Genomic DNA, 24584 nt, shown 5'->3' with positions numbered 1-24584 from the left:
AATGAAAGCACTACTTATTCCCTGGAACATGCTATTACTTCCCAGACTTCTCTCCCCACCCAAAAAATGCCATTTTCAAGCCATCCTTACACAGCTAGCTTAGATGTATGCCCAGAACTACGTTGGGTATACTTCATATCCCTACCAGAGGCATTATTTGCCTTCTGTTGTATTGAGATATTTCACTGCTCATACATTCAGAAGCTAAGTGGACTCCACAGATACCTTGTGTATTTTAGCATTGTTAGCTGTCTTCACAAAACCCACACCTAAGTGCACATAATGCTATTTAGCATCATCCATCTATTTACTCCCATTAAACATATAGACCTGTGCTCCCAGAGGTACTAAGATGATCCCTTTCAGGCTAGACAAAGCGACATTAAAAACATACAGCATTTCCTAAAATACTCATGCTGTTCTTTCTTCTTCTGGCTGCACAGATAGGGTCAGCCAGATGAGCCATCCCCTTCCTCAACCACAGGTCCTCGCAGTAAGTGGAAGTATCCCTTCTCTGCTCCCTTCTGTACATAAGTAACATAGAACGCATGGCTGGGATGCATGCTGGAAGTTAGCACTGTCTTTTTCCTTAAACTCCAGAGGAGGAAGAATCAAAATTCTGTGACAGTGGATATTAATTCTTCACTATCCTGTTTTTTGAAGCTTGGATTTTGTTAAACTTGGTGTTCTGGAAGAACAGTCATAACCACATTTATATCTGATTTCTGTTTCAATAAGTCACAAGACCATTATTGTTTACTTTGTTGTACAAGCAGCCTCCCGTTGGTTTAAATATTGAGCAGAAACATCTAAAATAAGTTCTACTTCCGTAGAACAGTGATAATACTTTGCAAAATTACTCCATACTTCTGGTCAATGGATTGATTTCTGTATTTATTTCAGGATAAATTAAAAGTCTCTCTGGTATTTCATCTCTTAGATGATAATGTAAATATTTAACTGTCAGTTCCTTAAAAAGAGGACTTTTTTTTTCTTTAGTAACAAATTACAATGACTGGAATTCCTCCTCTCCTCACTATCTTATGTGAGCATCTCATCCTCTTGGCTATAATCTCAATACAGTTTACGTCATCAAATTAAGAGAAGATCAGTGTTTTAGGTTGGCTGAAGTGTGCGCCATCAGTGAATGAGAAAGTGCTAATGTTTTCAAACCACCAGCCTGTTTTTCCCACTGTAAATTGCACCAGGTGTCACTCTGCCATTTTAAACCAGTATCAGAAGGCCTTCTGCCTACATTTTCCATGATCAATCACACAATATTCCAGCTGAATACAGTAGCAGACCAGAATATTTATTAATTTATTCACTTCATAGTTTTCCTGTTACTAAAAGCAAAAATCTCTCATTTTACGCATACAGAATTCCAAGTATCAGTAAATACAAAATTGTCATTTCATTTATTTTACACTGGAGGAAGATACCCACCTAAATACCCAATGATACATGACAGTGGTTTTCTGGTGCTTTTGATCTTCAGAGGATTTCCAGCAATTTCATAATGCCGATCTGCATCTGAGAATTTTAAAGAATAAAACTCAGTTTAAATATTTCACCATTACAAATATAATTAGGACACACCAGCCAGTTTCTGATTTAGACCTTTACCAAAAATTTCTTGTTTGACTTTTTTTTCCCCACTTCAGTGCTAGCAGTGATAGATATTTAAAGGTAGGTTATGTTTTCACTCATGTAAATGATTTTTAAATTATTTGAAAATTTAATCCAAGATCTAACAGAAATTCCATTTTGCCTACAAAGTCACTTTGGGTACAGTCAACTAGACAAATGAAACACAAATGAAGAAAATGCTAAAATAAGGACAGCTCTGGCTATTAACAAGAATTTACATTGACTTTTTCACTTTATTATTTTCCACAATCTCACAAGGCTCTAATTGCGGTAATACAGAACTTCAAGGCCTATAATTCTGAAGTCTGAATTCTGCCACGTCTTACTCCCATGTTATGGTGATTCAGATAATCCCACTGTGACTATCATGGAAAGATGAATCTTAAACAAACAAAAAAGAAAACACAAATAGAAAAAATCTTTTACTATAACATCTGAGCAAACTGGCCAATTCATAGCCAAGTATGCATGCCAGAGCTCAAAGGTCTCAAAGACTGCAAATTCCTGCAAACAAAATGAAAATAAGCAGTTCAGTAACTACCTAAATTTGATGCTAAGACTACAATCTCACACCTGTAAAGGCACTGAGAATACCCAAACATAGACCTTCCACATGCCCCAAACACAGAAGTGTTACTAAGAAGAGGTTCAGACTTAGGGATTAGAATCTATCAACCCAAGGCAAAAATCCACAGGACACCAAGTTTCATTAAGCAGTTTCAAGATTACTGGAATAAGCTTTCTTTTTAAACTCCTTGGAAAGAATGGGTCATCTGTTTTACAAGATCATATAAATAATCCCCATAGAGAGTACTCCCAAAACTCAGATATCATACAAAATCGCATTCACATTTTGATTCTGTAGATTTAGAATTGTCTCACATAGAATTTCTTCTCGTATATACACACACCCACATACACGTTTCTTTGTATGTGTATCACGCGCACACAAATCTGCATTTTCTAACAAGCTTTACAAGGACTGGATATTAAAAATAGATTATAGTAATTATAATTGTACTTTGCATCCACAGTTCATGTTACTAAAATATTCCTATGTGTTTCAATCCTGCACAGGGGAATGAGTATATTACATACAGTGATTACACCTACATGAAATGGGTAAGACACTATACAGAACAATGCATCTTTGAGGAAAAACATAACATTTACCATCTATATATACTCTATCTGGATCTGTGAAAAAAATGCGATGTAACCACAGCAATGACTGAAACAAGTACGTGAGTCTGTTCACAGGTGTTTTAAATCCAGCAGACAATGCTCAGCTTGTTTTAATCTTATTTTTTCTTAATGTAAGTAACAACATATGCTGTGCTCAGTGAAGGAAATGCACTGGAGCTAGTGCCTGGAATATTTTTAACATTCCATAACACTTGAACTATTTTAAGTGCCAGTAGAAAGAAGCATCTCCACTGACTCTCTTAGTAAAATATGCACAGGCTATGCAGTGAATATTTTATAGTTTGGGAATAAAGCATTGACTGCAAAGAAATTAGCAAGAAGTTTTTCCATCTACATGTTTTTACTGAAAAAAAAAAGAAAGAAAAAAAAGACATTGAATCATAGTAAGATGCTAGTATGCTGACTGAGAATACAGACTGTAGAAAGAGCGCAATTTCCACAGTTGAGGCAAAGCATTTTCCCCAAAGGTGCCTGGTGGTTATTCCAAAGCACTGCTGTCAATGAAACATGTTTAACAATGGCAGACTTTAACCCACAGTATGGTACTTCCATCGTAAAAGGCAATAAAGTTCATGATCTTTATGTACTACTCATGAAAAATAACAACAAAAAAGACCTAACATCAAACATGACTATTCACGTAGACACCAGAAGTTGTAATAATATCAGTGAAATAATGGAAGCAATGAGAAATTAAAAAAAGGCATTGCAGAAAAAATAAAGAACAATTCTTAAAAATGAAGTATTGTATCTGATTGTGTGCATTTTTCAGATATATCAAAACCAAGAAGTGCGCTAGAACCTGTAGCAATATGAGAAGATCGTGTGTGATGCAAATATACAAGACAGTTAAAGACCTGTCAGAAAAAAAGACTAATTCTTTGTATCGGTGTTCACTGTTGAGAAACTTAAGAGAAAACCCTTTTATGGAAATTTTATAGGAAATGACTTCAAAACAAATTAATGAATAAAAACAAGTTTGTGGGACCAGGTGAGATTCATCCAGACAGAAACTGCTGAGCACATACAGTATTGGTGTTCAGTTATTATTTAAACTTCTCTCAATTCAAGAGAACAAAAACATGATGAATGTGATAACATTCTTCAGTAAGTAGTTCCGTAGACTGGCAAAAGGGCTCAGCTATTAATAGAGGCATACATACCAAGAGCCAACAAGGACCTTGAAAATGGAAAACACTTCCATTGCATTCACATTTTTCAGCAGCGTGCCCTTGCAACAAGGACAACTGCATGCTGGGCCTTACCAGCATGGGTGCAGCCAGCAGGGAAAGGGAGCTAACCCTCCCCCTCTTCTTGGCTGTTGTGAAATCACTGTTGAGTTCTCAAATCACCACAGCAAAAGAGAGATGGATATATACTGGAGCAGATCCAGCTACCGGAAAGTCACCAGGGTGGTGGGTCTCCAGTACAGGACAAAAAGTGAGGCTGAGGGTACTGGGTCTGGCCAGCGTTGAGATAGGAAGGCCAAGGGAAGACTTGACACCTGCAACTATCCCAGAGAGGCTGTAGCATCTCCATCCTCAGAGACTGACAAAAGGTCCTGAGATTTATGCAGGTGGTAGGATCAGACATTCATAGGCCCCTTCCTACACACATGTTCTGTAAAACAGCGACTGCAAGTATCAGGGGTCTGCCAGGATCCTCTGAAGGATCTTGATACACTCACACACATCTGATCTGGCATCCAACTTGGAATTTCAAACAGCTTTTGACAAAATGTGTCACAAAAGACACCTTTGTTACTTTTCAGTGGCTATGATGTAAAAGAGGAAGTTCTGTCAAGGATGAGAGTCCAATTAAAAGTAATGGTCTATGCAATCCCAAAAGAATCTGCACTGTTCAACATTTAAACTGGTAGAATTGGTAGGAGAAGATGTGATTATGGAGTTAAAGTAACCAAGAAATAAATGACTGAGCATAATCAAAACTAAAACTGATTGTCAAAGATATCAGTTAGATCAAGCACTCAATGTCAAGTAATTCTTATAGAGTAAAATGACTGTAATATACAGATAAAACAATGGGCTCTGAACAGCCATCATGCAGAATAGCATTCTCAGCGTCAGTGCAAACTCCTTCTATAAATAGCTGGGCAATACTTGAAAGTGGTCGCTTGGTGAAACGATGGTGAAATTGTTACAGTACTAAAAATTACTATGAAAAGAAGAGTGAGTGTTTTAGGTTAACCAAGCAGGCAGCTCAGCACCACAAGGTTGTTCGCTACCTCCTTCAACCCCCAGTGGGATGGGGGAAAGAACTGAAAGAAAAAGGCACACACAAAAAACAACACAAACACAAAAACCAACAAAGTAGAACTTGTGGATTGAGATAAAAAACTATTTGCTAAGAGAGAAAAGAAAGAGGAAAACATATAATAGTAATTATATATACACACACACAAACACACACACACACACACACACACACAAACACATGCCCAAAAAAAGAAGTGATGCACAAGCAATTGCTCACCACCTGCTGACCAATGCCCAGCCAGTCCCTGAGCAGCAGCTGCCCCCCAGACAACTCCCCACCATTTCTCAAGTTTTTTCCACATGATGCTATATGGTACGGAATATCTCCTTGGTCAGCTCAGGTCAGCTGTCCTGGTTCTGCCCCCTCCCAGCTCCTTGTGCCCCTTGGTCCCCTGGCTGGCAGGGCAGTACAAGAAGCTGAGAAACTGAAACATCCCTGGCTCTGTATAGAGTTGCTCAGCAACGACTAAAATATCATTGTGTTATCAGCATTGTTTTTCCTCTAAAACCAAAACACAACATAATACCAGATATTACAAAGGGAAAATCAGCTCTGTCCCAGTTGAAACCAGGAGCAAAACAGTGAGCAAAACAGAAAACATAAAATAGTCTCTAAAATTATGGGAAACTCTTATCTTGAAGTGTGTGGAATGTGGGACACCACAACCCTTAAAAAGATACAGTACAATTAGAAAAGCTACAGGGAACAACATTACAAACCACACTGTGAAATGGATTCTCTATGAGGTTTTAAACAGTCGAATTTCTCAACCTAGAAAAGGGATGAGTGTTGTGAATATCAAGGAAATCAGGCATTCTAAGGAGATGATGACAGAGAATGGAGCTTGTCTATTTAAATTTGAAAGGGCTTTAAATTTTTTTTTTGTACTTACTAGATTTGTAGACCTCTTAAGCTTAGAGATTCTCACTTGTGAGTTATTTCTGCCATTCCATTTCTGCCAAAACCCTAACAAATATCCAACACATTTACTGAAGATATTCTCTGAATTTTTCTCCTCTTAGTAACGTTGGAAAAAAAAAAGTCTGCACATTCTTTTGATTATTTTGCTGGCCAAAAGAACTCAAAGATTATTGTAGAGCAAATGTTTTCATCCTACATACAGCCAAAAGATCTTCTGCAGCTATGAAAATCAAGAAGCTAACAAAATGATTTCTGACTCAATACTGGTAAATGTTATTCGCTTAAGAATGGATAGTGTTTTGCCAGTACACAGACTGTATGCTTAGAAATACAAATCAGTAATAAGATCTTTGCATACACTACCTAATTTTCACTTGCCTTTAACAAACAGTATCGTAAGACACAGCATCATGTACTAAACGTCTTACTAAATCTGCAGACTTAAAGGCATATATTTTGATCATGGACTGTCCACTGAGAACATTTAGTCAATCACACATGTATAGACAGTGTAACTACCCAAATATAAATTACTGTGATTATTATAGATAATTGTATCGATAAGACTGTATGTGAGGAGGAATAAACAAGCAAACAAAAAACAACCAAGGAAATGTAAAATTTACATTGAGGCAGTGAAGTTCACACATACATGGTTCACTGTCAGGCATCAACAACTTGTAAGATTGGATCTATCTCCAGCTGATCTCTGACTGTGGAGGAGAAAACCGACTACAGTTTCCTTTAATTAAATCCACTGACAGAATTATTTTGCTCAACTTTCTAAAAACTTGTAAACTAACAAAAAGGTTGGATATTTTGCCTGATTCAGAGCATAGAAGTTTCCTTGCTGAAACAGTTCACCAATTCTAATTATTCCTAAAAACCTACCAGACAAGTTTATAGTCAACAACTAACGCAAGTCTATTTTCTCTAGGCAGAACAAAGTTTGCAATTTCCATGATGGATTGTACTCCTAGCGAGAGACCCCATGCTCTCTCAACCTTCTGGTGACCATCCGTAGATTAAACTGAGATGAAAACGTATCTTCTCCATTACCTCCTGCTGACATCAGAGCCGGGGTCATGCTACATAGTTCACTAATGAGGAAAATATAATTATTTAAGCTAAACAAAGGAATGAAGAACACAGAATAAGGCCTTGTTGTCTGCTAGCAGATGTAATGGGCTGAAGGAGATGATGTGGGTAGAATTACAGGAATCAAATAATGCTCTGAAACCTGTGAGGTTTTCACTTGTTTGTTCGTTTTAGCACTATAAAAGCTTCCATGCTCCTCCAAGACAAAAGCAGATAAATTCCAGCAGAATGCAAAAAACAATTTACTTTATGAGAAATCTAGTAAAAGCTAGAAAATGAAAGCTAGAAATCCACTTTATGACTAGCTTGTTCAGACTTCCTTCCTCATAACAGGTAATTAATTTCATCAACAACCCAGCACTTGAACAATTTGCCTAAGACTAAAAAGGCATAAAACTTGATACGCTGCTGGGGTTAGAGTGCCTCGCCATCCTCCTTTATTTCGATTTTACGATTTCTGAGAGAGTAATAATGTTGGCATGGTGCCTACTACAAGATAGCTGTGAAATGTTATAGCTCCCAACACTTGTTCTACACACAGAGAGAATTACGTAATTCTTAAAAAAGAGTCTTAAAAAAAATTAGATTCAAGTTTCAGTGCACCAATATGGAAAACAAATTCTAACCATCTCATGCCATGTTGTAACATATTTTGGCCAGGTTATCTTCTAAGCATGAATGTAAGTATTGAAACACTAACACAACCATTCAGTCTTGTAACTACTCAGTGGTATTCAACATATAAAATTATTACTAATATCAAGCTATCAGTTAAAGATTCAAGGCATCCAGGAAAAAAAGTCTATTTAGATATAAGATTAAAATATACACAGTGCACTGAACACAGGTCACCAGTGTAAGTACATGAATGAAACTAGAACAGCCAATTATTTAACAGTTTTCTTAAGGGGCTTTACTGGAGTAAGAATATGACAAAAATCATATGCAGGTAAGAACACTGTAAAATTCTGCAGAAAGATAGCAAATAACAGAAAATGTGTATATGTGCATTTACTCATAAACATTAACTACATTTCATGAGACATCATTTGGTTTGCAGTACTATAATAAATTAACTTGAATGTTGCACTTAAACATCAACAACTGATTAATTTTTATTTATTTTTTTAACTACCAATCTATGTTAGATCTAAGCCGGAAGCAGCAGTATTCACAAAGATGAAATAGTAAGGTCCAATTACTTTATGTAAAATGAATAATAAAAGATAGAAGCAACAGGAACAAACAAAATTGTTCCTGATGTTAATCTGATGAGGCACTTGTTCACTTTAAGGAACAAAGACAAAGCAGTCTCAACATTGTTAGTCTGATACAAGAATGACTCTTCCATGTTGAAAAGCTCAGCTTCTTACCTCCTTTGTTTTAAAATTTGAGAAGTGACTATAACATTTGTTCTACTATGACAACTAATGCTTGGATGAAATCTTCCCCCTTCAACTTCTTGAACAAAAAGTTCATCCTCAGTAAGAAGAAATAGGACTACAGATAAAAGATTCAAGCTCAAGTGAACAAGTTTGCCCCTATGCTCACCACTGGTGAGGCCTCACCTTGAGTACTGTGTTCAGTTTTGGGCACCTCAATACAGAAAGAACACTGAGGTGCTGGAGCAGACCCAAAGAAGGGCAACAACGCTTGTGAAGGGCTTGGAGAATATGCCCTATGAGGTGCGACTGAAGGAATTGCTGCTGTTTAGTCTGGGGAAAAGGAGGCTGAGTGGAGACCTTATTGCTCTCTTCCAATATCTGAAAGGTGCTTACAGTGAGAGTGGGGTTGGTCTCTTCTCACTGGTGACAGGTGACAAGACGAAGGCAAATGGTCTTAAGTTGCACCAGGGTAAGTTTTGGTTGGATATCAAGAAAAACTTCTTTACAGAAAGTGTTGTTAAATGCTGGAATAGGCTCCCCAGGGAGGTGGTCGAGTTACCATCCCTAGGTGTGTTTAAAAACCATTTGGATGTGATGCTCAGGGACATGATTTCACAGAGGGTTGTTAGAGTTAGGGTAGTTTGGTTAGGTTGTGGTTGGACGTGATCTTTGAGGTCTTTTCCAACCTGAGCAATTCTATGATTCTACTCTACGAACCTAATTCTAAAAATAGTTTTCCTCCATGATTTAGTAGAAATCAGTGCCAATTAAGTTAAAGGGTAAGTTAAAAGGTACATCCATTTCCTCTCAGAGAATAATGGTTTTGTATTAAGGGTTAAAAATATAAGCACAGTCCAGCCTTGAAAACAACTGTCCCATGAAAGTACAACCCATTTTTATTGACACAATGGGCACAGAGTTTCCTTAAATATGAAAGTTGTTCTTGACTTGGCTGTTTTCTTTCTTCTTTCAAAGCTGTACAATCGGACAAGTAAACAAATGAGGACAATGAGCAGAAATATTCATCAAGTTCTGGAAGTCGGCAGCAGGTAAAGAGTTTGCATGTGAGAAACAGTTGGTGTTAAAGCACATTAGGGAAAAATATTCAAAACCAGATTTTAAGCCTCTTATTATTTCTTATAATTAACACTGATATCATTGGCATCCTGGGAAAACATTTAGCACTAATCTAGTGAACACGGTTATAAAACCAATCTTATATTCTAAATAGGTCTCTTCAATTGTACTACAGTCGGTAGCGTGCCAGCACGGCTTGTTTTGGAATATCAAGTGCCTCGTTGGAGAACTGTACTGATGAAGACTGAAATAGAACCAAGCAGTGTGAGCAGTAAAACTCTTAGTACAGATACAAAGCCTGCTGAAATAGTGAGTGACTTCACTGGACTTAGAAGCAGAACCAAAACACATGAACATAGAGTAACATCCTGATGCTATGAACAACACCCAAAACCATTTGTAATACTATTACTCAATCATTTCTTTGTTTTAACAACAAAAAGAAAAGGCATAATACTGTATTTTATTTAAAACTAACATTTAAAACTAGAATGGACAAAAAACAATGCAACTATGGTGAAATGGCTTGGTATGGTAAACTTGGTAAACTATGGTAAACTTGGCTATCACCCGCTTGATCACAGGATAAATTGTTGCATTATACACCACATCTAAATTCTAACATATCCACAGCAATACTACTTATTCGTTGGCTAATTCCACTGAGAAACACTAAAATAAGTACAGTTCTACACTTTCTACTTAGTAAAAGAATAAGCAACAATATAAATGCAAAATTCTTTCACATTATCTAGTTGGAAGCATGACTTCTCTCACAACACTGATCCTCCACAGGATTTTTTAAATGACATTTTTTTTTGCAAGTGAATGAGGCAATGGCCATGCCCCTGTTAATTCACTTGAAATGCCCCCCACCTTCCCCAGCCCCCCCACCTCATCCCCGATCCTTCCAGCACCTTCCAAAACATTCTATTTTTGAAATAGTCTGAAAACTGTTCAAGGCAGCCAGACTTTATGAATGTGTTGGTGATGTGCTAGACAAATGAAAAAATGAAAAGCAAAAGCATATAGACAAGAGATGTTTATTGAAAAAGAAAATAAAATTAAAAGACAAAAATGGGTGGGAAGCACAGCACACAGAACTAAGAATTAAAAAAACATCTTACATTCTGCCTTAATGGCAGCACAGTTAATAGGAACAAAGGGACGTCTTGCTGCCTGCCGCAGCCGAAGGGTATTTTTGCAGACCTGACGGGCAAGTTTTGTCCAGCACGTTGTGTGAAGAAAGAAAGCTTGGCGTGTTTTCACAGCTGACTTTGGACTTCCAGTGTTACGAACTGGAGTTCCTTGTGTGGCCTGCCGGGACATATGAGTTCTAACATGGGATTCCTACAGAAATAAAACAAAAAATAATAACACAAACAAGAATTGCACAATCTGAATCTTCCCTCCTAGTGACAGGTGGTACCCAGAATAATTACATTTAGCAAAAGAACTATCTAGTGTTATTAGATCCTGTTATGTCAAGTTGAAAGAACAAGCAGCCTTCTTCCACCAAATAAATGAAGAAAACGAACACAAGATATTTTCCTCATAATTAAGTTTTAAAAAATCCAAAAGTTGAATAAATTCACAAGGTTAATAAACTAATATGTGTAAGCACTATTAAAAAAACTGGGGCTATATATATGAAGCTATGCAACACACTGGAGAGCTCTTCTGTAAATTGACATACATTATACGATTCTAGATGAAATTAATGTTTTATAGTTAATATACCAATCGCTTGACAAGATAACATTTCTCCAACAAAAATGCATGAAGTGAACATCTGTCCACCTTTCTAAGACTTGGTCAAATAAAGACAAGTCAGGATTAGCACAATGCTTAGCTGCACGAAAGACAGGAAACGGATTAATAAGAGAAGTTTTGTAACATCATGATGGAACACATATATAAAATGCCATTAATTATTCAAATGACAATAGTGCTGTGAAGATGTCACACTTCACTTCAGGAAGACATCTACACAATCCTACCTCTGCAGGTTGGCTGGAAGAGAGTTTATCTTCATCTGTCTGTGTGGGCATTTTCAGGCCACCGTATTTCTTCCAATAAATCCAACAAGATGCACACAATCTACATTGCATATTAGGAGGACCCCAAGAGTACCACTGGTGAGACTGTGAAGCTAAGGAAGAGAGAATACCACAACCAAATTGCACTCAGAACACTCAGAACAGTATATCCAAATGCTGTACTACATAGCATCCCCCAAAATCACTATCAAGAAAAATATTTAATCCATTTGATATGGAGAAAATAGCAACTTATTTAAAAGCACCTCAAAAGTCAACTCCAAAATGAGAACAGCAAAGTATTTCTGCGTTTACTTTCAAACCCAGGACTCTCTATCAGCAAAAAGAGATTTTCTTCCAGGGGTCTTCAAAAACAAAAGAAAACCAATCAACACAAAAAACCCCAAACAAATAAATCCCTCTACTCTCACTCTCTATGATTTCTCAACTTAACATGGAAAACTGGCTAATTAGGATACTTGCTACCTAAAGAAAGTGTTTAAGATCCCTGTTTTCACTCTGTGGCCTCCAAGTTACATGAAGCCAGTACTTACAAGGCAAGATCCTTTCCAGAAAAGGGTAAGCACATCTGCTAGCTTTTAAGATGCATGCCTATCTTTACCTCGTGCATGTTGAGTCTCATTTGGAAACATTAATTTAGTCTTTTATTTTTGTAATCAAACTTTCACCAGAAAACTACTCTTTAAAAATATAACTTGAAAAACAACAGATGTATGTAACTGGGCCTTTTACGTAAAAAATATCATTTTAGTTCAATTGCTGTTTAAGACACGGAGAGCCATCACAATAAGTAAAGAATTTCTATAACCCAGGCTTTTTGAGTCTTTTCCGGTTTGAAATTTTATTATATCTTTTCTTATATGATCTATATCAGAAGCTGCTATTTTAAGAAGGGACAATCGCAAACGCAGAAAATGCTAGAGAACTAAAAAAAACCCGCAAAACTACTCAACCTTGCCATATCCAACAACAGCAAATTAAAAACAAAAATACAGCAGAAAAAAATCTGCAAGAAAAAAACCTTAAAAACAAATCTGAAGGACAAAAGTAAATATAGATTTAGAAGCCTGAAGGTAAAGGAATAACATCACATCCATTACATCATTCAATACTTGATTGTTCCATAATTACCAAACAGATGAAGGAAAACATTAATGAAGTGGATTTGAATATTAACATTTAATCAATTTATTGAAGGCAGTTCTAATCTGAAGTTATTTCTGCCACACAGTTGATCAAAAACTATTTCTTATAGCATGCAAATAGAAGTATATAGATTTTGTTTAATGTGTATTAAGGTTAGCCAAAACTCTTCAATTATTCAAAAATTAAACAAAATTTTACTTACTATAGCAGCTTTCACAAGCCCTCCCTATTAGTGAGGCTTGTGCCTGGTAAGAGGCTCCCATGGCTCCATTGACTGTAGCAGGTTTCCCATTGTTGCTGGATATTTGATTGGGATTTGGTTTATTACTTAAAAAAAAAAAAAGTCAGAAATTATTTTCTAATCTGCTAATAAAAATGAATACAATTTAATTCTGGAATTCTGCTTGGTGATGACATTTGTAAAAATTAATAGAAGACTAATTTTTTTTTTAATCTTTCCCCAGTATTTACAACACAGAGTTGTTATGTAAAGAGCTGCTTCAGTACTCAAATTCACAGACCTTTGTAAAATGGTCAAACCTGCTTAGCAAGCTACTAAAGACAAAGCAAGCCTTAATGTCAAGCACTGAAAGAAGTCTGACACACCACAGTCCCCCATTGCAACGCTTTACAGGATGAGGTTGGTTTTTCTGTGAAATACGTAACACATGAAAGTAGTAACACTGCCTGTAATATGACAAGGCTGTCCAGAGCAGAGGATGCTGTGTATCTAAACTAGAAGCATGTAAGTTCCTACTAACTGCAATATGCTGCAGTCCTATAACCCTGGCAAAGATCATCCATGTATCAGGCTGTACTGCCTGGGTTGTGTCATAAACCATTCCCATTCTAAGAGGGTGGAAAAACCACTCTTTGACTTTTTTTTTTTTTTTAATTTGTGTGTGTGTGTGTGTGTGTGTGTGTGTGTGTGTGAGATATTTTATGATGATGATGATTGTACTTCCTACTCAAACAGGTATTCAGCTGTAAGAACCAATGCCACTCAGATTTCAAATACAATAAATTTGTCTTGAAATAGAGCGTTAGAACTATGTTTGCTTACATGTGCCTCAGAATGCAGTTATCAAAGTCTCAAGAATTCTTGTTCTAACAACTGACCATGGATTCTGTCTTGACATAGAGGTGAAAGATGGTAGTAAAACAAAATGGAGGCAAGTAGCTACATTTCAACAACAGCTTATGTCAACCAATACAGCTAGTCCCTAACAATTTTCCTAAATCAGCTACTTCCCTGAGAGAGTTAGGGTACACTCATACAAGACTTTTCAGCATAATCCTCTAGCCTATGATGTCAAGAAATATCCATACTGCAAAATTAATGTATGTTAATTTTTTTCCAAAGATGTCATTTATTAGAGACTTGAGCTGTAAAACTCACAGTGCCTTTTCACAGATGAAATTAAAAGACTGAATTTAACAATCTGCTGTTTGTATTAAATCCATTTAAGAGAAAAAAGTCCGTATGAAATATGCAAATTAAGACCTATTGTATCCAATTTATATATGTAATAACAAAGGCAACAATGAATTTTCAAAGTATTTCATCTGGTATTCTAGTCTTCTGTTATATAAACACTGGTATTAATCGGTAAATTCACACACAAACTCAATATTATCCACAAAAACCTTTAAAGAATGTCATCTGTAATCCCCTCTCTTATCGTAATCTTAAGGAAATTATAAATATGAAATAGAGATTATATCTTGGTTCTATAAGCCACACATTAACAAAAGCAAATCTAGAATCAAGTTTAAATCTAAAGAACTAAAATATAAATCTCTCAGAGGAAAACAGAATTCATTAATAAGAACTGATCAAAGGCAAAAGATTTTGGGCTGTGTGCTACCTTTAATTTATAGCCAGAACATCTTGTCTCTAACTCAAGAACAGATGATATCAAGAAGATAAAACTGTAACCAAAGGGAGTATATGATTTTATGTAACTACATTAAAAACAGCCGCTATTTTGAAATTCTGAATTACACAAATATTAAATGTAGAGCTACAGAGATTCTGAAGCAACTAATCCAGAAAAACTGCTTTTAAATGACAAGACCATTCTAGCATGTGAGCAGTTCATGTAGCACTTTATCAACTTTTGCAGAAGTTCTCAACTTTCCAGAAGAGCAAGTTTAGTGGTCAAAGCCAATGGGTTGAAATAAGGACAAAGAATTTATAGCATTTTCTGATTATACTTCTGCATGTGCATATACTGTTTGTATATAAATGATAAAAGTATTAGGACACAGATGAAGGGAATATCACATGCATTGATATACATTACAGTTTCACCTATAAGTTATTAAAAAAGAAGTTTATTGTTATACTCACTAGGTGGGGATGTATACTTGTTTCAATTTACTTTCTGCTTCAGCTGCTTTCAGACGTTTCTAGATGAAAAATTAACACATTAAAATACTTTATTGTCTTCAAGTACACAAACCCATAAAACTGCACATAATCCAACCTTAAATTATTTGTGTTTTATTTCGTAGTTCTACAAAAGACTCCAAAAAAAGCGTAGAAATCTAGAAGATGAAAGTCATTAAAAAATAGAGCTGTCTATTTTTATTATTGGTTTGAAATTACAGCACACTGTCCTTCCTGGCAAAATTCACAATCCTCAGCACAGGACAACAAATCTGTAAAAACAACAACTACAGTGTATATAAATTACATTTACAAAAAAAAAAATGTATGACATTGTAGCTAACCCTCATCACAGAATAGATGGAAAATGAGTGAGTGAAACTGCACACGATGAGTCTAGTCAAGTAGCTCAATACTTCTTGTGTGCTCTATCAGTTTGAGGTTGATATTTTATAAACTGTACAAGGAAGTGGAACAAGAAAGTCCACCAAGCATCTGCGTTCATTAAGTGTCATAAAAATTCTGTCAAGAACACAGCAGTAGCAGGAAAACTACGGCGCTACAGAGATAATCTGTGATTTTTCTAAACTATGACTTCCTTTCAAGAAACTCAATGCATATTGCATCCAAGGCATCATTGTTACCTTAAACTAGCAATACCACTTGGAGTTATTTAAATTAGCGTTACTTGGCATGATATGAATGAACTTCTACACATGAAGGTTATCCATGACACATTGCCAGGACACTTATGAAATTATTTATACTGAAGACAATTTTCTCTTGAATGTTTCCACCTCACAGCAATGGCATAAAATCCTTGAAAGCTAACAGAAGACACTTCAGAGTGTTTGAAAATCATGAGTTACATATCACTGTCTCTTGGGTAAAATCTGGAGTCCCTTGATTTCAGTAAGGGTTTTGCCACTTTTTGCATCTTTAATCTCCCAAACGTCTTTTACATGAATCATGAGACAAGTTAGAGGTTTTTATCAGCTTTCTTCTGGCTGAGTAGCCTGAGTAAGCATCCACATATAAACCACCGCTCTTTCATTTCACAATGTTGCCATCCATGACCCTAACTCTCTCTTGTAAAAACTGCATCTTCACGGAGCAATCTATGACTATATATTAAGACTTCTAAGCAGTTCATGCCACCACGAATTAATTCATATTCAACATTAAAGTAATCTTCACTTTCTTCCAAGATAGGTTTCTTTCAACAACTTTTTTCCCCTTCAAAAATGTCACCTTATGTTTGGAGCTATAGAACCAACTTCCACTGACACATCTGGTGCAGTTACAGTCTGTTGCCAGTACCAATCAACCTTCCGGAGGCCCAAAGCAAAAACACAAATACGCTATGGTCTACATGCATAAATCAGTTTTAACAGGAGCAAGATGAAAGAACAGCAGCATAACTAAATTTCAGCATACTAGAATGGTGGTTGTAAGTAACACAATTTTAACAACTTTTTTCCTTCTTTATTTACTAAATTGAATCATATATTGTCTTCTACAAAATAATTCCATAATGTTATTTCAGTATAAAGTATATTTTCATGCACTAAAACGATGATTAACATTGTTCCCTACAAGTAACAGAAAGTATCACAGCTTTAAAGCTGGTCAGTCAGCATGAATTCATATATTGTGAGAGAAGAAAGGATGCAGAAACAAAATCATCAACAAACAGTTGCAATTTGAGATGAACTTTCCACCTACTGAAATGCAGAGGGCAAATGCTAGGAAACTGAAAAGATTCCAAAATCATGAGAAATGACACAGAGGTAACAGGAATTTGAGAAGGGAAAGTCTGAAAGTTGAAGCTGGAAGTATTAGGATAGCAAGTACTTGTTTGTAAAGGTAATATGGGAAATAAAACACTGGGATAATGAAACAGATTCTTTAAGAGGAAAATAACATGAAAACATTTCAGTGAATGAAATGGGTCATCTGGCTTTCCTCAGACACTATATAATGTTGTGATCACCAAGAATGATTACTGAAGGCCAGGATTAGTTTTGCTAGACAGGTTCAGTAGAGATAGAAGACTTCAATATAAATATTTCCCTTCACCTTTACTTGAAAGGAACACACTCTAAAGGTGACAGCAGTATCTCCATCACCATTAAATCACCACCTTTAGCTAGAAAGTAAGAATGACATTTAGTGGCTATTATGTCAAGGAAACATTTATTACGACTGACAACACAGCCAATTCACGCGAAGAAAGAAACAATTAAAGGGCAAATTTTCATATTAAACTGCACAAAGTCGATATTTTATGTATGTATAATATGCAAGAACGTCTGTCAACATTTTCCTATTTCTCAAAGCTATTCTACTCTCAAGGACTGTACTTAGAGAAGAATGGCTCCAAAATTGCCACTTCCTTACTGAACATATTTTCTCCCTGAAATCCATTCAATCATTACAGCTTGTTCTGGTAGGGAAAAAAAAAAAAATAAAAAATTGAAAAACAAAACCCACAATACCCTAAAGATACCATTTTTTTCTGAACTGCATTATTTCTACCATTTCAGAGCAACCAAAACAATGTCAGGACAAAGTTCCAATCTCTGATCAGGAGGATTACAGATATGTTCGGTAGAGTACAAACGGGATAACTGGTTTACATTGTTTTTGTTATTGATAATTGTGCATGACGTTGAAAAGATCTTGTTTAAAACAATAAATCCTGTGGTGTCATGCCATGTTCTGAGTTAGGATGTTACACCTTTATTAAGCAAGCTCAATGCATCACATCTTGACTGTTGTAGCAGCAGAATAATAATGAAGCCCTATAGCAATTTAGAAAAGGATCTTCAAGAGTCTTTTGCCAAGCAAATACTTCAAAAAAAATTTCACAGGAAATATGATCAACTCTGAGCAATCTAGAAAGACTAATAAAACTAAGTTTTCAGTTCAATTTATCCTTAATCCAAGCCTTACAGTCTTAATAAAAACTTTTTTATCTGACCCTTCAAAATCCTCCAATGACCACTCCTCAGGAGTTGACAAACAGCAAAGCAAACACTTTTGACTACACCTTTTTAAGATAAATCTGAATAGTGCAAAAAATAAATGGGGACAAATTGATAAAAGTATGCTTGAATACAGAGCAAGTCATTTTCTTTTTGTATTATCAATAGAACTAAAAGATCCTAGAGATAATTTAAAATTCAATTACATGGCAAAAAAAAAGAAAAAAAAATTAAAAAATTATCAGAAACAATCAAACACCTTTTCCCTTACTTTTCATACCCCAAACCAACCAAGCAAACAAAAATCCAACCCAATACACAAGCACACAGAAGAAAAACAACCAAAACCACAGAACGAGCTACAGTAATCATCCTCTGACATACGGCAACAAAAAAAATCTGGAACAACTCCAGACATCCATTTAACAATACAGCTGTCATCATTCATTAGAGCATAAAATTTATTTTCAACATTCTGTACTTCATGTTTCTACTAAATATACAACAAGTGAATGAGCTACAAACTAAAATGTTAAATTGTGAATTACAATGAAGTATTTTAAAATATTTTGAGTATCTAAATCAAGGAGTAAATAGGTAAATAGTGCAGTATATAAGAAGTACTAACACTTAAGTTTTGCCTATATCTGTTTCAAATATCCCAGCATAGGTATCCAAAATTATATTAACGTTCTTCTCTTCCAGGAGGACTTAAACATTCATTCAGAAGGATGAACATATCCCATTGTGTGCAGAACGTTCTCAACTTTGTTTTTCTATCTTGGTCATGCCAAACTAATATTTCAGCATGAAGAATCAACAAAAAGTTCAAAACATTAAGAGTCACATTTAATACAATCTCTGTTTCCTTATCCTTTGATTCCTTACACAGTTTCATAGTCTAGAGCATTTGCTCCTTAGCCCATTTCTTTCCTCCACAAGGTAGCAAGATGTCGAAATCATACTGCTACAAATGAGCATAAAATCCACATGGCTTAAAAAGCTCTTCACAGCTATGTAGTGTACAGTAGGCATTCTAGGATTTGGCAATACAACCTGTGAACAGCACAAAACCAGTATTCTGCATCCTAAGATATTACCATACGCCTCCTGCCACGTGTCTTCTGAAGAACACAAATGATTTTTTTATTCTTTTAGCAAGCTGAGATTTTAAAAAAAAATTTTTAAAGAATGTGTCAGAATTATTCATGCTGAAATAACCATTAAATTACCTGCTGCACATATCTGTCAGTAGTTTTCCACATGTAGTAATATTCAATGATACTAGTCAGCGACTTCCAAGGGAGCTGAAAAACATGTTACAAACTGAAGTAGTTCCAAGAAATTGCAGTGTTCACATTTTATTCAACACGTGTTAAAATCACATATAGCTTATATAGAAATTTTAAAATGTATATGCATTAAATACCTACCTTAAAAATCCATATGCATATAAATGCATGTACTGCTAACACCAGCAATCTTTCTTTATAATTAACAAAGATGCAGAATTGCATCGATATTAAATGAAATAAATGACATATGGATTTGGATGTGTAAGCCAGACACTTAAACTAAATGACGAAAATAAAAGCAGGTGCATCAGGTTTACAAAAGTTAAGTTACAAAAAACTTTGTTTTAAAAAGTTAAAACAAAGTTAAATCTCTGTTATTAATCATCAGATTAAGAATGATATCAGGACTAAAATAAATCACCTTGACATAACTGCATTGAAGTCTCATAATAGTTTTACAGTAAATAAGACAAAAATACACTGGTTGTAGTACTTAATTCACAGGTTTTTCAAGTCCCATAGCAACTCAGGCGCTCTTCTAATACTGCTGGTTCTGCATCAACCTCTACGTACTCAACCATTAAGCACCAAACAAAAGGATTCAAGTGACAAATCACAATAAAAGCAAAACTGACACAGAGTACTTCACAAAAATTTCTGAGCAAGATCAGAGTAGTTAAATATTATTATTATGACCTTCTTAACAATTTTGGGTGCACAAATTCATCAGTAAAGTGAAAATCTATGAGGCTAAAATCACAGATTCACAGACTAGGTTTATGGGGAAAAAAAGCACAGAGCAGCTATTTCTAATTAATACTGAATTATCTACTTCACAGAAATACTAATTCAATTCTATCAATTCTCTATTACTTAAATTAGTACGACCCATACAGATTTAATGCAATTTTTACTTATAACCTGGAAAGACATTAGTATTTTGTGCACAGTATTTCATGGAGGCATGCATGAATGCTAATAATAAGCCTGCTGTGAAAACCTATCTTTGTAATCTTACTTATTTGACTTTAGGGGCTTTCTCCATGTCCTAAGATAAAAAAAATAACTTCCTTAGCCTTCTTGAAAGCAGCAGAAGAAAAACCATATCAAACTGCCTCTGCCAGTGTACAGGAGCTTACAACCAGTTTCTCACTCTGCTGGCTTGTAGACACTCGGACGAACTGAGTTTGGCTCCCATTTCTACTTTCAGGAGATTTGTGGTTCAGATGATTTCTGATTTCAGATGATTGTGGTTCAGATTCAGTTGTGTCCTCTTTTTCAGACAGTATACCACAGTGTATAAATCTCTGGTCCAAACAACAGCAAGGTTGTCTATTTGCATTTAACAAGTAGCAGTGCAGCAATACATAAATTGATGCTGCAAAGAAACAGTTACACAATTCAGTTTACTGAAGTTCGTTTACTTTCTCAGGTAAATGATGCCTTAAGAAAAATCTGCCCAAGAAAAAGCTGGCGAGTAACACACACCTTTGCTGTGAGTTGACAAATAAGCTGCTTCTCAGCATGTCCGCATACTTCACGACACCTAGGTGAAACCCTAACTATCTGTTTTCAACTAGTCCATTTTAACTTCTCAATATCTATTTTCTTTCCTTAACATTTATCCTACTAATACATTCATGCCACAGAATATGTTTCCCATTTCTCTAAACTTCCATCTGCTACAACTATGACTGTGACATGACTATGTTTGTTCACTCAATAGGCAACTGCAATTAATGAAAGATAATTGAGGTGGTTGAATTGGACAACTATAATCCTTTTTTACACAGAGTCACACTTCCCAGAAAATCTGTTTGACACACTGAGTACGAATTGCCTTTATTTTGTTTACTTGCACATCAAAATGATATCACACTGTAGAGGCACAAGAATTTTCCTTAGGTTGCTCTTAACTGCCACAGAAACCATAAGCAGATACAGAATAATGTACTGCCATTATGAAATTATAATAAAAAATTAGTTGTAAGACATAGAAATGACCACCTTATGGACATTTTTGCAGGACAAAACTAACAATAAGTTGTTAGCAGTACAAAACCAGGAAGAGATAGTTTTTGATTCCTGAGTTTTCTATAGGGCAAAAATGGATCACTCGAATCAGACCAGCATGAAAAACCACAGGAATAAGTGATTTTAAAATGAATGTGTTAACTTAAAAGCATATTTCCATCATTTCCTGATACCGGAATCTTGTTCCTATTTTATTTAAATAGTTTGAGTTTGATTCTCAAGGCATTTCCCATGGTTTTTGAGATACGAATGTCATATATTTGTGAAAAATTATGATCATGAAAAACTAAGAATTAAAATGCTGTTTAGGAAAATATATTTGGAGAACACAAAATATTCACTCTTTTCCTATTTACGACCATGGGATGCGAAGTAATTCAAGTAATTCAAGAAAATTAAGTAATTCTAATTAAGTTAAAAGTCTTAGGTTGATTAGGATTCACATAGCTCCTTAAAGTCAGCAGAACCTCAACAAATGAGCTCCTTTAACAGTTGATGAGTCAACAGCACATGAAAATGATTATTCAAAGACTAGACTGTAATTTGATAACAAATGAGCTGCTCCTGTCTATTAAAAAAGGTAAACTCCTTTATACCATTTAATTTATAATAATTATTTTGCTTCCTAATATTTAATGTTTATAGCACACAGTTTGAGCTGCAACTTTAATGTCAAACAGTGCTGGTTCCTACTAATTGCTGGAAAGTAAATGAGCCTGCCCTTTAGAGAACTATAATATAAGGGTTGCAATTTCATCTTGTCTTGTAAACCCGGGCTGATTCAGAAGACAACTCCTCTGGCATGTAACGACTCAAAAGGGTATGGCATAACCCTCTTCTTCACAGTGTTGCTACCAACTCCAGGACAGTCTTGCCTGCACAGTGGCACCACAATGCTAACTAAGCTGCTTAGGGGTTCAAGTTCTCAGACAGCATTGGATTAGATACAAAATGGGTGCTGAAACAAGTTAGCACACAGACTAGCAGTGTATTAACTTTTGTCTAGGCTTTTCCCACATATATAAGACTAACTTACAAGGTATGATAACTGATAATCGATAAATGTATTCTAACGAATAATTAACTGCTGAGCACTGGAAATGTACAGCTATCTCAGCATGCAGAGTCTTCTCATATTATTCACAACCTAAATCTTGAAGGTCTATTTTAGACGATTACTTGAAAATAAAGGCTTGTTTTCAACACTCTTCAACTTTAGAGTATTACAAAGCCAGTGAAAATATATAACTTTCACTTTGGAGAAATTTAGGTATCTCACAAGATTACATGATTAATGCAGTGGAGAGCTTCCAAGTTACATAAATTTTACCTCAAGGTTATGCGCACTGTTACCAACAATGTATGAAATAATATGTAAAATAGATCTTCTTCTAATGGTGCTTTAATGATGGCATGTCATTTTTCCAAAGGTTAAAAGAAAAGTGACCAAGGATAGATAACATCCTTGTTTTAACTAAGGGACTGTACTTGATTACTATCCCATATTCATTTCTGCTCTACTCAGGCTAATCATTTATGTGCCCTCTTTAGGCTATGTAACCCTATCATTAGATCTCTCACAGTCTGGGAGAAAGGCAAGGGAAAATAAAGCATCCGCATCCGTGCTTTGGGAACTAATATTCGATGAAAGAGGAAGGGCACTGGGAAATATCTACCTGAGATAAAATTCAGGTAGATCTTAAGCTATTTTAAATAGCTTCAAAACTCACTAAAGTAGCTATATTTGAACACTAAGACAAGAAAAAGCTATTTCTGCAACATATTCTTCTACTGTATCAATTTAACATATACACATCAACAGAATTTAACTACATGTAATAACACATTAAAATTATATAGAAGTTTCTTTTCCATAAATAACAGAGAAAAGGCTTAGATTTCCTTGCTCACAAGTTGCATTAGGGCATAACTTGTAAACAGCACATAAAATGCATGGTAGATGCCTGAGCCAAATACTATGCATTAGAAGACATTCAGTTAGAAGTCATAGCTAGTCAGCTACTCTACAATTACAGCTTAGGTCCCATTTATCTGCACGATAATTAACAACCAAATGTAATTTACATTGATTTAGGTTCTAGAATTCTCTATAACTCCTTTCCACTCATATTTTCTCAAATTTAAGAGAGCTCTTTCGTCCACAACGCAATTTTCAACTTCATGTGATAAACACAGTTAATTTTCTCCCTTAGAAATCAGGGAATTAAGCATGCACATATAATACACCTGTTAAAATGTCAGCTCTTAAGAAAAACAACAGCCTTCCCTTCCCACTTTTATTCAATTATCTGTTTCATTCCAGCACAGCTTAGTGCCTAGCCTCCTCCCAGTGTCCCACACACTAACTTAGAAGGACTTCTACACTGTACTACATAGTACCACTTTTCCTTTCCAAAAGTGATTAGTAACATCTACAAAGAAAAGTAAAATTTGAATTCTCAGACTGAAATTGCCATGAAAATGTTTCATTCAGCTTCAATCTTAAATTGAACCTTTAAAAATTTTTTTTTGCTTATATCCTAACCCTTTTCACAAAACCCAATTTGAACAATTTAGTACAGCAAAGGAAATACTTTTTCTTGAAAAGAAGATTCTTCAAGAAACATGCAAGAAAAAAATTGTAAACAAATCACTAACAATTTCAGCAATCAGGGTCAGAATTCATTTCATTTCATTACTCAGCAGTAGAATGCTGCAAATTAAAGCTTTGCTGTCCTATAGTCTGATGCTTAATTATACAAAAAACAAAACAAAACTCTATTCAGAAGGTATTGGAAAACTTCTTAGAAATGCCAAAATATCTGGTATGTCAAAGTTACTCGCTATAGTGGACTTGAAAGCTATCTGAATATGATTTTATCTCTGCTACCCATAGAAAGGAACCTCAGAGTCCAAAAGCACTTATATGCTTTACTCTTCTATCTAATAAATTCCACACAAAATTGTGAAGAAATTCTGAAAATCTTCTGGAGCTTTTACAAATCTTTGTAAGATCCTTGTAAAATTCTTGAACAAAACACATTTCCATATGAGAT

General features: G+C 35.3%; 1 protein-coding gene across 3 annotated transcripts in view; it reads right to left on the bottom strand.

Annotated features, from left to right (window-relative positions):
• Positions 1-24584, bottom strand: part of MTA3 (metastasis associated 1 family member 3) — a 116252-nt gene that overhangs the window by 34276 nt on the left and 57392 nt on the right. For all 3 annotated transcript variants that reach the window (XM_015283839.4, XM_040697577.2, XM_015283840.4), the window contains exons 10-15: positions 19432-19506; positions 15174-15232; positions 13023-13147; positions 11615-11766; positions 10742-10964; positions 1447-1533 (exon numbers count right to left, since the gene is read on the bottom strand). In XM_015283839.4, coding sequence (XP_015139325.2) covers positions 1447-1533; positions 10742-10964; positions 11615-11766; positions 13023-13147; positions 15174-15232; positions 19432-19506 — 721 coding nt within the window. The remainder of the gene's footprint in view (positions 1-1446; positions 1534-10741; positions 10965-11614; positions 11767-13022; positions 13148-15173; positions 15233-19431; positions 19507-24584) is intronic.

The sequence above is a fragment of the Gallus gallus genome, chromosome 3, assembly GCF_016699485.2.
Source record: "Gallus gallus isolate bGalGal1 chromosome 3, bGalGal1.mat.broiler.GRCg7b, whole genome shotgun sequence".
NCBI classification, from domain to species: Eukaryota; Metazoa; Chordata; class Aves; order Galliformes; family Phasianidae; genus Gallus; species Gallus gallus.
This window is presented reverse-complemented; position numbering and strand designations above follow the sequence as displayed.